Source organism: Rhinolophus sinicus, linkage group LG05 (genome assembly GCF_036562045.2).
Source record: "Rhinolophus sinicus isolate RSC01 linkage group LG05, ASM3656204v1, whole genome shotgun sequence".
Taxonomy (NCBI): domain Eukaryota; kingdom Metazoa; phylum Chordata; class Mammalia; order Chiroptera; family Rhinolophidae; genus Rhinolophus; species Rhinolophus sinicus.
The window spans coordinates 132,080,335-132,097,648 of NC_133755.1; the positions used below are offsets into that span (position 1 = coordinate 132,080,335).

Genomic DNA, 17,314 nt, shown 5'->3' on the forward strand with positions numbered 1-17,314 from the left:
ACCCCAACATCTGTAGTATAACAGTTAAGAAGTATAAACAAATAACAACAACAACAAACAAGACATAAAGAAATACTATAAGGAGTACTAGCAGCAAAGACCTATTATTTATTCACAATAATTAATCAAAAATCTTAAATATTTTGCAGATTTCATTAGGTAGCTTTTGAAAACCAAGAAAAACACCAATTTTTAAGGGATCTGCAATGATAAAAGACCACAGAGATAATCTACTCTTTAATATTTAATACGTGTCATATTCCTGAGGAAAGTAAGTAATTTTTCAACATGATAGTAGTATTTGTGGCTAGTGCGTTCCCATCTGACGACTTACTGGTAGCAGGATTTTTCTGAAATTTATTAAGTAACTAAAGTACTGAGGATGAACATCATAGATGTCTTGACATTTTCCTTTTTTCACTTCCTTGTTTATAGGGAGCCTAGATTGCTTCTAAGCATGCTCTGTATTGTATTATAATTTTATAATATAAGACATCCTGATTTTTCATTTTAGGAGGAAGAAAATTAACTTCCTTATTGGCTGTTGGTCTGTATTTCAATAAGTTAGCATGATAAACTTTGCAAGCAACATTCTTAAACTAATTTAAAAATAAATTTTCTAATTACTTGCTATTTTTACTTAATTAAGGTACATAAGAATATGAAACAATCACATAACATGAACCACTCTAATACCATAAAACAACTTATTTTTCTGTAAAGGAATACTCATGGAATAGATAAAGTTGTTATTTTAATTTTTTTATCAGTAAAAGCAAAGATAATTTGATTCCCAAATGCTTTTAAATTATAATCTAAGAAATGGGTCTCCCATAATACATAATTTTCATTCACTAGACAGATTTCTATGCATCAAAATTGTAGTTCTCTTGTTACCACCTCCATCTCAAGTATATTAAAAAGAACAAAACAGTTAAAGCAGTAGTTTATATTCAGGAGTGTACTTTTTACTCAAAGCACTTTAATATATTTTATGAATAGGTTTTAAACCTTGCAAAAATAAAAATAATAACACTAAGAATTCCACGATTCTTCCGTATAATTTATAGCTAGCTTACTAATAAAAGTAATCTTTAGACTAGAACTATTATTACTTCTTAATGATATGCCTTCAGTGAAGAAAATAGTTACCCTGGCAAATAATGTTTACATTTCATCAGGGGATTTAAAAAGAGGTAGCCTTCTAATTCCATTATGTATAAACATGATTAAATCTTTTAAAACTAATTACTGTTCTTAGAGATCAAAGCTTTCACATTTTAGATTCTATTCCTATTGTTTAGATATCTCTCTTAATAAAAGGAAGCTTAACATTTATTTTGGTTATTAGTTGCTTAATTACATAAAACTGAAAACACAAATAGAAAAAAACTAGAAAAAGCAAATGTTATAAAGGACTGAAAAATCATCACTGCCACCAAAAACACACTAATTATGTTTGTGCAGTCACTTGAAAAATTAAGCTTAAACAATCAAGAATCACCTTCAAAATGTAAAAAAATATTGTTTTTTCTTTTAATATGCTTCTGAAATAAGTATTATTAAAAACAAATCCTCAAACCAAATAAAGAAGACAACTAGGGAAATAAGAAGCAACATTATAACAAACAGAATACCACACTAATTTCTAAATTAAATCATACATATAGAATATATTTCTTCATTAAGAATCTGGCTTTTTCAACTGATTTAAAAACTGTGTAGCTTAGTAATTTCAAATGATTAGCATTTTTCACTTATTTATGAAACAGGTACACAGTATTTCAATGAGCAAGATAAATGCTTTTATCCTTAATGTCCTAATTGTCCTTACGCATGGTAGAAGTGCACATCATTGCAAAATCCATAAATTGAAAGAAATCCTTTCGTGGTGATAAAATCTACATTGTGCATCATTTTCACTTTTTCTTTGTTTTTATTCCATGTTTTATGAGGCAGTTTAAATTTATGTTATTTTCTTTTTAGCTCTTAATACCAAATAGAACACTGAGTGAGAAAGGGAGGTAGGGGACGGGGTAGTGATTTCAAGCAATACTATTATAAGTCAGCTATGAAATTACACTGTATTTTACACAGCAAAATATAATTAACATAGCAATATGGCAATTGCAATGCCTCGATAATATAATATAGATATATGGACTAAAGTCAAACTAGTTTCTAATATGACTATAGACAACTTGATAAAAAAAGATAACATCAAAATTAAGTGTGCAATAATCAATTATAAAATGAAAAATTGATGAAAATGTTATTCCCAGTTACTAATTTGAATGAGTTAAAATGTTGGTGCTCTATAGAGTTGTTTTGCAACCTTCAACGTTTTATTAAGAATTTATGCCACGGGCTGGCCCAGTGGCTCAGGTGGTTGGAGCTCCATGCTCCTAAAGCTGAAGGCTGCCGGTTTGATTCCCACATGTGCCAGTGGGCTCTCAACCACAAAGTTGCTGGTTTGACTCCCACAAAGGACGGTGGGCTGCGCCCCCTGCAACTAACAATGGCAACTGGACCTGGAGCTGAGCTGAGCCTTCCACAACCAAGATTGAAAGGACAACAACTTGACCTGGAAAAAGTCCTGAAAGGTACACAATGTTACCCAATAAAGTCCTGTATCCCTTCCCCAATAAAAATCTTAAAAAAAAAAATGTCAACAGAAGGTTAAACTCTTTCTGGCAAAAAAAAAAAAAAGAAGAATTTATGCCACTTTTTTTTCAAAACTTATTGGGCTTTAATTTCCAATTACATATGCTTTGTTTTTAGTACACATTTCTAGCCAATCAAGCACATTCTTTGATTTTTCTAATAGGAAAAGTTTGAAAACACTGTAAACAAACATCTAAGCAAGAGTTAAATAAAACAAAATATCCACGTAGTGTGTGTAATATTATGGGGAGAGGGCTCTGCAAGATCCTGGGAAGCCGGAAACAGAGAATCTCAGGTGTACAATTGAGAATTATATCAAATAGGTTCAGAATCAGGAAAGCTTAATGTTTGTAAATATTTCTTTAAGCGAAGCACAGAGACTCTTAAGTCTCAAATCTATAAAAGGGGAGTGGCTGAGCAATAATTGGCTTCTTTCTCAACCGGGGCAGAATCCTTTGGAACTATATATATGCTGGATTTATATGCCCTGTAACAAAAGAAAATGCATGTGGACGAATGCATAGTGCCTCAGCTTCTGTTCTGCATATTGCCATAAAACTTCCTTTAAACACTATACTGTCACTGTTCAATAGAACTTGCTATGAAAATAGTGTTCTATATCTGCATTATCTAATTCAGTAACCACTGGTAATTACTGAGCAGCTGAAATGAGGCTAGTGAAAATTAAAAAATTAAAATTTTTAATTTTATTATACTTTATTTAATTTTAATTTAAATAGTCACATGTAGCTAGTGGCTACTATATTGAACAGTACTGAGCTATAATCCCAATTTAATAAATGAGGAATACATGGCGGGTTTGTGTGTCTGGTCCTTTCCAACCATCAGTAATCTACTTTGTATGGTTAGTTAACGTCATTAAAATTGTTGTAAACATATATACTCTGACATGGATAGCTGTTCATGGTATACTGTTAAAGAATAAAACAGCAAGATATAAAGCAACTTATTTATATGGTTTTATTAAAAGACATCTAATTCTTAATAAATTATTATGTGCCAATCACTGTCCTAAACATTTCACATGTATAAAATCAACTAACTTTAAAGTACCACTATGACTTACTACCTTGCATTAAATACACAAATATTTCTTAGCATAAAAGTAAGAAAGTATGTACTTGTAATAACTTATGATTGGACATGTTATGTTATTTTTGTTTATTTTTAAATCTGTAGTGAAAGAATATGCATTGAAATGAGAAGGGAAAAAACTTAAAAAAAACAAAACCTGAAAGTACTAAGAAGGAATTAAATACTTAAAAAGAATCTATAATCTTAGAGTATCATGGGTAATTTTCCCCTACATTTCAAACATTTATAATCTCTTTTCAGTCACTTGGGCTTGCATTTCCATTAGAGCAATGTTTTCAGGGTGGTTTAAGTTTTGCAAAATTACTCAAATAGCTACAATTCCTCAATTAACACGTCTATAACTTGTTCACTCTCTATACTAAGGTACTAGATAAAACTGGATAGTATTAGATGGGAAAAAAATTACCAAAATCAACTAAATCATACAGAATTTATGTGGGGACAAGAAGGCCTAGGATATATCAACATAACTTTGAAATAAAACAAAGTTAGAGGACTTCAGCTGATTTCAAGACATATTATATAGTTTCAAGACAGCATGGTATTGGCACAAACATACAAACCAATGGAACAGAATAAAATCCAGAAATAGAACCATATATAATACATGCGGTCAATTAGTTTTCAATAATGGTGCCAAGGCAATTCAACAGACCAACGATAACCTTGGGCAACAAATGATGCCAGAACAGCAGGTAGTCATGTGCAAAAAACTGATCCTCAACCCTTCCCTCTGCCTTATACCAAAATCAACCTAAAATGAATCATATTCTAAAACTATAAAATCTCTAGAAGAAAATTAGGAGAAAATCTTACTTGGGCTTGACAAATATTTTTCAAACAACACAAAAAGCATGAACCATAAAAACGGTCAATAAATTAGGACTCTTTGAAAATTAAAAGTGTTTACTTTTCCAAAGACACTGTAATGAACGTGAAAAGGAAGCCTACTAACTGAAAGAAAATATCTGCAAAACACATACCCAACACAGGCTTGTATTTAGATTCATACAAAAGTCTTATGACTCAATAGAAAGACAAGCCACCCACTTAAAATACTTTAACAAGACAAACAATTTGAAAAAATACATCACCACAGAAGATAAACAGATGTCAAAAAGCCACATGAAAAGATGCTCAGCATCATTAATCATTAGGGAAATGTAAATTAAAACCACAATTAGATATTACTACTACAGTACACCCAATAGGATAGCTAAAATTAAAAAGAGTAACCACACAAGTGTTAAAAGAGGATATGATAAGACACCAAGGAAGACACAAATAAATGGAAAGGTATTTTGTGTTCATGAATTGGTAGAATTCAAATTGTTAACATGTCAATTCTACCAAAAGCGACCTACAGATTCAATGTAAACCTTATCAATATCCTGATGGCATTTTTTTTTTAGAGGTAGAAAAAACACTCCGAAGGTTTATATGGAACCACAAAAGACCCCCAACAGCCAAAGAAATCCTGAGAAAGAAGAACAAAGCGGGAGGCATCACATTTCCTGATTTCAAGCTATGCTATAGAGCTACAGTCATCTAAACAATATGATACTGGCATATAAACAGATAGAGAAAAAGCAGAATCGAGAGCTCAGAAATAAAGCCAAACATATACAGTCAAAAAGTATTCCACAAGAGAGACAAAAATACTAAATGGAGATAAGTCTGTTCAATAAATGGTACTGGGAAAACTGGATATTTACACGTAAATACTGGATCTATATTTAATACTACTCAAAAAACTAACTTGAAATGGATTAGAGACTAAATGTAGGACCTCAAACCATGAAATTCCTAGAGGAAAGCACAGGAATAAAGATTCTTGACATTGGTCTTAGTAATGATTTTCTGACACCTAAAGCACAAGCAACAAAATAAAAAATCAACAAGTGGAACTGTATCAAATTAAAAAGTTTCTATACAGAAAAAGAAAACATCAGCATGTGAAAAGATGATCTACAGAATGGGAAAAATATTTGTAAAACATGTAGTTCTGATAGAGTTAATATGCAAAATATATAAGGAACTCATAACACTTGATAACAAAATAATAATAATTCAATTAAAAAAAAAAAAGCAAAGGATCTGAATGGTATTTTTCCAAAGATATACAAATGGCTAATTGGTACAGGAAAAGATGGTCAACATCACCAGTCATTAGGGAAATGCAAATTAAAACTACAATGAGATTTCAGCTCATGCCTATTACAATGGTCGTTGTCAAAAAGATAAAGACATAACAAATGCTGATAGGAATGTAGAGGAAAGCGAACACTGCACTGTTGGTGGTACACTGTGCACTGTCGAATTGGTATAGTCACTATGGGAAAACAGTATGGAGGAGCCTCAAAAAATTAAGAATAGAACTACCATATGATCCACCAAGTTCACTTCTGGGAGTATATCCAAAGAAAACAAAAAGGAGACTCCTATACCCAAGCCTGGAGATGGAGAAGCTCACAACTTGAAAACTAAAGGGTGAAGAACTCACCTTCAAACAAAACAAAACAACCAAAATATGAGAGTTTCTCTGGGCCAAATACTGAGGGGGTGCAACCCTGAGAACAGAACATTTTTTAAGGGTAAAAGTGCTCCTCCCCAACCTTGTTGAGATTGGCACTGAGGGGGTAAGGCCATGTACGGAAAAAAGTCCCAACTACCATCCCAGCCAGGCAGCAACAAGTGACAAAATTTAAGTAGGAACCAGAGTCTCATAACAAAATACCCCAAAAGTCCAACTGAAAATAACATGCAAAAATAACCAGGAAAATCTCAACTTAATTGAGAAAAGACATGCAACAAATAAATGCCAACCCTGAGATGATAAAGATTTTGGAATCATCTGACAAGACTTTTAAAGCAACTATTACAAAAATCCATAAAGGAACATTTTCACATTTGAAATAAATGGAAAAAAAAAAAAGTTTTAGCAAAGAAACAGAACATATAAAGGAAAAACAAATAGAAAGTTTAGAACTGAAAAATACATCTTAAATTAAAAACTCACTGGTAGGGTTCAATAGCAAGAATGTGGACAACAGATGAAAGATCAGTGAAATCAAACATGAATCAAAGAAATTATCAAATCTCAATAGAGAAAATATATTAAAAAATAAATAAAAACAGAGCTCAGGGTCCTGTGGGACAGTAACAAAAGATGTTATATTCCTGTCAACGTTTCCAAGGAGAGGAGAAAGAATGAGGAGCTGAAAAAATAAAGGGTGAAAATTCTCCAAATTTAACTAAAGAAATAAACCGATAGATTTCAGAAGCTGAACAGATATCAAATATAATAAACTCAAGTAATGTACAACTGGACACATCCCAATCAAAATTTTGGAAATTAAGACAAAGAAAGAATCTTTAAAGGATATTGAGAGAAACAAATAATATATTACACATAGGCGAACAACAATCTAAATAACAGAGGCTATTTCTTGAGAAACCTTGGAGGACAGAAAGAAAGTGGCACATTTTTTAAGTGCTGAAACAAAAGAACTGACAACCTACAAGGCTATATCCAGCAAAACTATCCTTCATGAATCTAGATGAAATAAAGACATCTCTGATTTTATACAGAAAGGTTGTATATTAAACATGCACTGATATCCAGATAAAACTACAACCTGAGTATATGTAATTTCTATCTCATTTATCCATCTCCCTTTTTATCTACCATCCACTTCGAAGCATATTCTCAGTGAAACAATCAATAAAATATATACCATAGGAAAAAGTCCCCTTGGGAGAAGCGTGAATCAGGGCAGTGTGACATTAACACTGAGTGTGATATGAGCACTTGCATACACACCACACCATCCTCCCAACTAAAGCTGCTGGAGCTCTGATCTAGCAGAATACTACAACAGAAATTCAAGGTACCCTCTGCTGTTGCCTGGGCCTGACAGGTAGGAAGAAAACCTCCCTCCATTCTCAGCCAAAATAGAAACAAAAACAAAACCTGAAATAATCCACCTCAACTCCCAAAGCTGGACAGATAAACTCAGCATAGGACGAGAATGAGAGAACAAACAGAAGAGAAGGAAAACAATTCCAAAGCTCAGAGCAAGAGCATTGCTTTGATACAGAGTTACTGTCAGGACAAAAGAAACCTTCTGACCAGTATTTTCACTGAGGTTCAAAGGAATACTGCATCTATGATATTAAGAGGGATGCAGCAGGGATAACCTGAGTTGAGGAAAGAGCGGGTGTAAGGAAAATGACAATTACTCAACGAAACCAATGAAAAGCACACTGAATATTAAAATAGTAACTTCATCAAGGGTACATTTAGGGAGACAAGTTTGAAATCAATGGTACATGTAGAATAAGGAAAATAAGGTTGGAAAAGTAGGTTGGTATTTTCACTGATGACAAATGTACTAAGTTGTTCAAAGTTGCTTTTCAGTTGAACACCAAAGAGGTATTTGTTGTCTACACAGACTATTTCTTCTGACAATAAATCTTAGAAGTACATAATTCTGCCTTGCAAAAGAAAATTTTACATTCGAACTTCAATAAAATCATAACTTCTGCTGGACCTAACAGGCCCTAGTGAACCACAAAATAAATCACATTTCATATTAATTCATACAAAATTCTTAACAAGCTAGGTTGTCGGACTTAATTCAATCAGCAATAAAGAACCAATGAAAGTTAATGAGTAAAGGAATAAAACGATCAGAAGAGCATGATAGAGACTTTGCAAATGAGATTAACTTGCCTTCCCATATTAAAAAAAAGAATAACATCACTGAAAACTTTTTTTTTTAAATGACAGGGAAAATTTAAGATTATATTTAATTGTGCTTATTATTGGGATATTTATTTACCAAAACATATACAATGGGAATCATGTAAAGATATTAAAAATCACAAAAGTTGAAAAAGTAGGGAACTAAAACTTCTAAAATAAAAGTTAAGTATGTCTGTATTCCCAGGAGATTGACAATATCCTGCTTTGCCCTCTCTGTAGGCCAGTCTCAAGCAGTGATGCAGCAGTCTATTAATCTGTGAGAACAGGTAGGACAGGGTGAAGAAATTAGTAACCATGTAGTTTCAGGTCTACAAAAATTAGTATCACTGACAGTAGGCTACTTAGGAAGAGAATAAAGGGCAAGCACAAGATAGGAGGTTCAATTTATAAACTATTGTTGAGGCCAAGCCCATGGTCCCTGCCCTTCCAGAGTTAACAAATATTGACAATGGATACAGACCAGGTCTAGGGAAGTATAGAGATGAGCAAATCAGAGGAAAAAAAAAGAAGGTGAGGGGCCAGCCCGGTGGCTCAGGCGGTTAGAGCTCCATGCTCCTAACTCCGAAGGCTGCCGGTTCGATTCCCACATGGGCCAGTGGGCTCTCAACCACAAGGTTGCTGGTTCAACAACTCCAGACCCGCAAGGGATGGTAGGCTCCGCCCTCTGCAACTAAGATTGAACACAGCACCTTGAGCTGAGCTGCCTCCTGATGGTTCAGTTGGTTGGAGCACATTCTCTCAACTACAAGGTGGCTGGTTCGACTCCCGCAAGGGATGGTGGGCTGTGTCCCCTGCAACTAGAAACGGCAACTGGACCTGGAGCTGAGCTGCACCCTCCACAACTAAGATTGAAAGGACAACAACTTGAAGCTGAACGGCACCCTCCACAACTAAGATTGAAAGGACAACAACTTGACTTGGGAAAAAAAAAAAAAAGGCCTAGAAGTACACACTGTTCCCCAGTAAAGTCCTGTTCCCCTTCCCCAATTAAAAAAGGAAAAAAAAAAAAGAAAAAAAGGTGATGCTCATAAGCCTTAAAAAACATAACATATAAATCAAGGTAGATTTCAATGAATTTTACTTTCTGTATCTGTGAAATGGAGACACTGCTCAGTAAGGTTCCTGTAATGATGAGGATGCATAATTTGAATTCAAAAGTTACCTGCCTTGTCTTTCCATAAACATTCTTTTATTAGCATCAATAACAGTTGGATACTGTATAAGAGCATTCAAAATTCTGTTTAAGAATGGTCCAGATTTCTAAGACCACAGCAGACCTAAAAGCACAGACTTCGTGGACTAGAGATTATTTTGTAAGTAGAAATTAATGTTGCTATGTTACTCAGGGAAGTGGAAATAAAGTATCACAGGGTTCAATTTGAGTTTTAAAGAAAAGGTAGGATTTGAACAAATGTTATCCGATAAAGGAAAGCATTATAAAAAAAAGAAAATGCCCAAGGAAACTTACTAAATATAAAAGTTAATTTGAGAAAATGTTATTTGAGTAATGTTATTTTAGAAAAAGCAGAAACGGTCTGGCCATAATTTATATTGAAAACAGTTGGGACATAAGGTTGAAAAAACGGCTGGATGTAGATTGTGAAGAAAATCCAATACCTTATATAAGGAGCTTCCCCATATAGTCGTGGTTCTCAAAACATTTTGACTTTGGGACTCCTTTGCACACTTAAAAATTATTGACGCCCCACAGATCTTTTGTTTTTGTGGGTTATATCTATCAATATTTCTTATATTAGAAATTGAAACTGAGAAATTTTTACAACACAAGAATATAAAGCACTCATTCCATCAGCTGTCAGTGAGACAATCACACCTTATGCCTCTGGAAACTCGACTACATACTTGTGAGAGAATGAGAGTGAAAGAAAACATTATAATATTATTATGAAAATTGGTTCTAACCTTGTCAACACCTGAAAGATTCTTGGCAAACCCTGGATGGACCCATACCACATTCTGCCAGTTCCTGTTTTATAGGATGATGAAATCAATGCAAGGTTGTTTGCTTGTTTGTAAATGAATATGCTGAGATGATCATGCCCAGGGAAAAAGTCAGGCAGAAAAAGGCGAGAACCCTATGATTTCACTTATATGCAGGATATAAAACGTAAAGCAACAAACAAACACTCATAGACACAGACAACAGTTTAGTGGTTACCAGAGGATATGGGATGAGGTGCAGAGTTAGGAGGGGTAGATGGGGTCAAATATATGGTAACAGAAGAAAATATGACTTCGGGTGGTGAACACACGATGCAATATATACATGATGTGTTATAGAACTGTACACTTGAAACCTATATAATTTTATTAACCAATGTCATCCCAGTCAATTTAAGAAAAAGATCAAATAAATGAGTTAATGGTGTGCAGAAAGACTAAAGCAGGAAGATACAATGAAAGAGCCCTGGATTTGGCATGGCAGTGAGATAGACTGCAAAGGCCAACCTTCCATTTACAGAAAAGTTCTTAAGGCTAGATTTGCAAACAATAAAATAATAAAGTGACTTAATTTCTTCCTTAAACTTCATCGTACCCACCATGATACAAAACTTTTTATTTTATTTTATTTCTTTTTAAGTAAGATATATCAGAAGTATGGTTTCAGATACTCTAAAACAGTTTCAATTTCAGAAAATTTAATTTTTCATAAAGATAATCTGTTAAATGTCAAATTTTGATTTAATGTGTATGCCTTTATATGACATTATAAAAGTAAAATCACATGCTAAAAAAAATTATCAGTCTGTGTGTCCTGATGTGTAGTTTTGAGTTATGATCTCTGTAATTATATGTTCAGCTAGCTCTGGGGGAGCCAGTCTTGGGAACTATCACATGTAACACCACTTTATGAAAACATGAACAAACTTTCAGAATTGAATGTGTCCATAAAGTTGGAAACTGTACATAATATTATACTGTGTTATAAAAATCTGTAAAATTCCTTCCTGTTTACTGAACAAACTTAAATTTTTAAACATATTTCAGTTCACTGTGTTAAGTGTATAAATTATATAAACAGAACGAAAATTTGTTAGACAAAGTGACTATATATATTTTAACAAAACCAAATTTAGAATACTTCAAGGAAAAGCCTGGATGATATCTAATCACTCAAATTTCATAGAGAATATCAGAAATTTGATTATATATCAAAGACCAGAGAAAGTCCTTTTAATTAAAAGGCACTGTAGGATATTACTAGAATGCCTCTAGGTAGATGATGTTAAAAAAAAATGACGATGAAAGACATTTTGTATTTAATATATTGAATATAAGTACTACTTTTTGAGACAAATCAATTTGGAATAAGATTCTACAAAAATGTGAGAAAAAATGCATGGATTTTGGATCATCTTTTAAAAGAATATGAAAGGCAAACTTAAGGATAACTGGTAAAATTGACATAAATGTGGATTATAATGCACTCTATCCTTATCAACCCCAAAATACATTTAACTGAAACCTGATTTTCTTACTTGGTATACGGTGCAATGTACCTGGCATACCTGCTATAGTGGGTTGAATATCCAAAAAGATATACACATATACACCCAGAAATTGAGAATGTAAACTTATTTGGAAAAAGGGTCTTTGTAGGTGTAATTGAGGTACAGCTTTTGAGATGAGAGCATACTGGATTAGGGAAGATCCTAAATCCAGTGAATAGAGTTGTTAGAAGAGAAGAGTAAGGGAAAGGACACGCAGGGAGAAGGCCATGGGGAGACAAGGGCCAAAACTGGAGTGATGTGTCTACAGGCCAAGGAATGCCAGGAATTGCCAGCAGCTACCAGAAACCAGAAGAGAGACATGAAACGGATACCCTGTCAGAGCCTTCAGAAGAAACTAACCCTACTGACACCTTGATTTTAAACTTCTGATCTCTAGAACTCTGAGAGAGTTAAGTTTGTTATTTTAAGCCACCGAGATTGTAATTTGTTATAGCAGCCAAAGGAAATTAATATATCCTGCAATCACATTTTAAATCAATGTTCATTCATTGTACCAAAAGCTGTATCATCTATTTTCTATCAAACTCTCCTGAATTGTCTCATCGATATTTGGTCATTTGTTATTCTATTTTTTAAAAACATTATGTTATATCCATCAATGATAACCTAGATATAGCTCTAATACAGTGTTTGTCTACTCAGTTAAAAGATCCTTGGAGGTAGGAACTGTCTATCTTAAATGTCTTTGTTGTCATGCCATTTCACCTAGTATAGTGCTATATACAGTGCATGATTAAATAACTTCCTATTTGATGAAATAAAGAATGACTAAAAACTTGCATTACAAGTTAAATCATCCTTATAGAATGGTTTAGGATACTAATGGAATCATTTAAAGATCTACATGTTTTCCTGCTCTTAAAATTAAAGTCTGGTCTTATCCACATCTTTATTTCCTTCTATTTTAAAAGAATAACACTTATTGTCAATGGATTTAAAATCTATACCAGGAATCTAACAATATTCAAGATATAGCAAGAATCACAGAAGTTAGAAGGGATAACATAAAACAAAGCCCCACAAAAAGCCTCGTTTGTAGAAGATGTAGTCACAAGTAAAAGAAGTTCATTACATTACATCTGTATTATGTTTTCTCATGTAAGGTATAGTTGCTTAACAATTTTCATAATTACCTGAAAAAAGGGAATGGAATTGAACAAAAAAATTTAAGCATACAACATACCTGAGTTCGTAAAATTTCATTTTTTGACAACTGCATATCACCAGTCAATTCTTTCACAATGATGCCCAGTGGCTCTAGACGTTTGCTGAAGTAATTTGTCATTTCAGCTGCCAAGGCTTTCATTGGAGCAACATACACAATCTGTACCAAAGAAACACTAGCTTGATGAATGAGCAAAAACTACCATGTTATTTGTTTCACAGTAGTCAATACAAGTCACAATTTCTTGTGAAATATGATTCTAGCCACTGTGAGTGAAAAAATCTTCATAGTGATATATGAAAAGTACTTATCTTTGTTGGATAAGTGTGCAGCTGTTTAAAGGACAATGGAATTTGTTTATACAGCCTTATCACTTAGAAAATTGGTTCTGCTTCAAAGCTAAAAGTATTTTCATAGCTTTTCACAGGGGTAATGGGATTTTCATAACACAAACAGAGATTACCTTAATAGTAATGAAGTAAATCAAGCAGCACTCTTTATGTGACTTCATGAACAATATCCTAAAAAAACTTCCAGATTTTACATAACATGTACAACTGCCAAATGACTTTAATTTTACAATTTAAAAAGCTGTTGTCTGGCTTGTTAATTTCCTACCTTAAATTCATTCTTTTTGATAACACCTTGTTGAAAATGTTGGCGAATTTCATGCAAAACTGTAAGCATTGCAATGTTCGTCTTCCCAGCTCCAGTAGGGGCACAAATCAGCATGTTCTCATTGGTGTTGTAGGCAGTCTCAAACACAATTGACTGGATTCTGTTAAGTCTCCTCATTCCTTTAAAAGCCAGCTGCCCAATCTGAAAAATAACATGACCCATTGTAAATAATAATAATATGAAGAAGCCCTACAAAAATTAAATGCAAACATTTATTTCCCTTGATTAAAAAAAATGACTAATTTTCTCAGTCTCTCAGTGTGTCCTGTATTTAAACTGAAGTGTGTGCATTGAGAACAATTCACAACTTTTGTACAATTCTAATGAATTTGGAAATTGCAACTCACTAAAATTTAAAAATATGATAATGGAACTATAACTGTATCTTTGTACACAATCCTAAGTATAAAACAATGATCAATTAATAATGTAGGGAAACAAAATTAAACACCGGTATCTCGAGTTCATATGATGATATTCCAGTTTATTTACTTGAAGGTGACTAATGAAGGTGTAGCCAAGAAACTTTCTGGTGAGATAAATCAATAGGAATTTCTGTTTCAATATCTTATGGATTAAAAAACCCCTCAAAGTCAGCTATAATAGTAGGAATATCAGCTACAGATTACACTTATTCAGAACTTACACTGCAACATATGCAATTGTAAACACTTTGATATAGTCCCTTTTTTATCATAAGAACAATTCTATGGTATAGGTATTATTATTTGCTTTTAAGAGAGAGAAAAATTGAGACACAGAGAGGCTAAATAATTTTTCTTAGAGTATTCCTACATAAAAAGTCTTTAGAGATGAAAACCAATATCTGAGAGTAAACAGAACACTGGATGGGAATAATGAATGACAGGAAACTACAGTGACTATATTAATGACAGAAAACGAAAAAGATTTTAAAGCCAAGAACATTACCAGGGATAGATAGTCATTTTATAATGACACAGTGGTCAATTGATCAATAGGACATAACAGTCCTACATGCTTACATACCTAATAACATATCTCCAATATACATGAAGCAAAAACTGATAGACATGCAAAGGGAAATAGACAAATCCACAATTATAATTATATATTTCAATATCCCTCTACAACAATCGATAGAACAAGTAGGCTTGAAAATCACCAAGGCTATTTACTTGAATAGCACTATCAACCATTTGACCTAACTTATACTTATTCACCTAACAATAGTAGAATAGAAATTTTTGTCAATTGCTCATGGATCATTTACCAAGATATACCATATTCCGGGCCATAAAATAAGTCTCAATAAATTGATAATGAAGCAATTCATACAAAGTATGTTCTCTGATCACAATGGAATTAAATTAGAAATCCTTAAAGATGCTTAGAAAATATCCAACTATTTGGAACTAAATAATTCACTTTCTAAATAACCCATGGATGAAAACAGAAATCAAAAGGGAAATTAATAGGTATTCATAATTGAAGGAAAACAAAATCTAAACATATCAGAATTTGTGAATGCTGCTAAAGCAATACTTAGGGGAAAACATACAGTAGTAATCTCCTATATGAGAAAAGAAGAAAGGTTTCAAATGAATGAATTCATCTTCCAAAATAAAATATTAGAAAGAGGAAAAATTAAAACCAAACTAAGCAGAATTATCGAAACATTAGAGATCAAAGTGGATATCAATGAAATGAAAACAGAAAAGCTTTTTATTTTAGACAAAAAAAAATTGATTAATCTCTAGCCAAGGAAAAATTACCAATGTCAAGAATGAGAAAGGTGGTATCACTACAGATGCTACATGTATTAAAACAACAATAATGAAATATTATAAACAACTTTATATCAATAAATTTGACTATTTAAGATGAAATGGACAACTTTTTTAAAAGACATAAAATACCAGAGCCCACTCAAGAAGAAATATACAACTGAAATAAACCTATATCTATTTAAACAAATTAAGGCTGAAGCTAAAATATTTGCTACAAAGAAAGCTTCAGACCTAGATAGCTTCATTGGTAAATTCTAACTAACATTTAAGAAGGAAATAATAACAATTCTAGATGGAGTTTCAGGCTATTCAGCATTATTGGAGAAGAGAGAATACTTCCTAACTCATTCTATGAGGTTAGCAATTCCCTGATGGCAAAATCAGACAAAAAAAAAAAAAAAAAAAAAAAAAAAAAATTACAGACCAATACCCTACATGAACATAGAAGACAATTATAAACAAAATTTTAGTGTGTAAAATTTTACAAAATAATACATCATTACCAAGTGGGGATTACCACAGGAATGCAGGGTTGGTTTAACACTAAAAAGATAAATGTAATTCACCATAATAATAAATTACAACAGAAAAAACACAATCATCTCAATAGATACAAGAAAATAATTTGACAAAAGTCCACATCCATTCCTGATTGCAAATACAAAAAACTCTCAGCAAAGTAGAAAAAGAAAGGAATTCTTCAACCTGTTAAAGGGTGTATTAAAATATCCTACAAATCATAACATACTTAATGGTGAAAGACTGCATGCTTTCCCCTCAAATCAGGAACAAGACAGATGATATACTTACCATTTAGCATTGTACTGAAGGTGCTAGTCAATAAAATATTTTTGAGTTTAAAAACAAAGACATTTATATAGGAAAGGAAGAAGCAAAATTGTCATAATTTAGAGAGGACATAATTTTTTTCTGCAATAAATCTAAGGAATCTACAAAAAAAAACCCTCCTATAACTAACAAGCAAATTGTAGAAAGATATAAGATCAACATAAAAAAGTTATAGTTCCATATGCAAACAAAAAATATGAAAGTAAAGTTTGTTTAATAATCATTAAGTTATGAAATACTCAGGGAAAAAGTTGAAAAATGTGGAAAACATTTATTATATACTGAAAACAATATAATTTTGCTAAGAGAAATGAAAGAAAACTCAATATTCTTAAGATGTCAATTCTCCTCAAATTGATGTGCAGACCCAATACAATTCTAATCAAAAGCTCAGCAGGCTTTTCTGTAGAAATTGACAAACTGATTCTAAAATTCATATGGAAACAAATGGGACCTAAAAGAAACAAAACAACTTTGAAAAACAAGAAGAATGGAAGAGAGCTAAAACTACCTGCTTTCAAGGATTATTTAAAACCTAGAAACATCAAAACAATATGGTATACTGGTATTTTGTTTAAACAAATAGATCAAGGAACAGAATAGAGAATCTAGAAATAAACCCTAACGTATAGGGACAATTGTTTTTCTTTTTTAATTAAAGTTTATTAGGGTGACAATTGTTAGCAAATTTACATAGATTTCAGGTGTACAATTCTGTAAAACATCATCTATATATCACATTGTGTGTTCACCACCCAGAGTCAGTTCTCTT

At 32.5% G+C, this 17,314-nt stretch overlaps 1 protein-coding gene across 2 annotated transcripts in view; it reads right to left on the reverse strand.

Annotated features, from left to right (window-relative positions):
* The window catches only part of ASCC3 (activating signal cointegrator 1 complex subunit 3), a 300,957-nt gene that overhangs the window by 201,747 nt on the left and 81,896 nt on the right, over positions 1 to 17,314 (reverse strand). For both annotated transcript variants that reach the window (XM_019738872.2, XM_074333336.1), the window contains exons 9-10: positions 13,865 to 14,065; positions 13,265 to 13,405 (exon numbers count right to left, since the gene is read on the reverse strand). In XM_019738872.2, the coding sequence (XP_019594431.2) occupies positions 13,265 to 13,405; positions 13,865 to 14,065 (342 nt within the window). The remainder of the gene's footprint in view (positions 1 to 13,264; positions 13,406 to 13,864; positions 14,066 to 17,314) is intronic.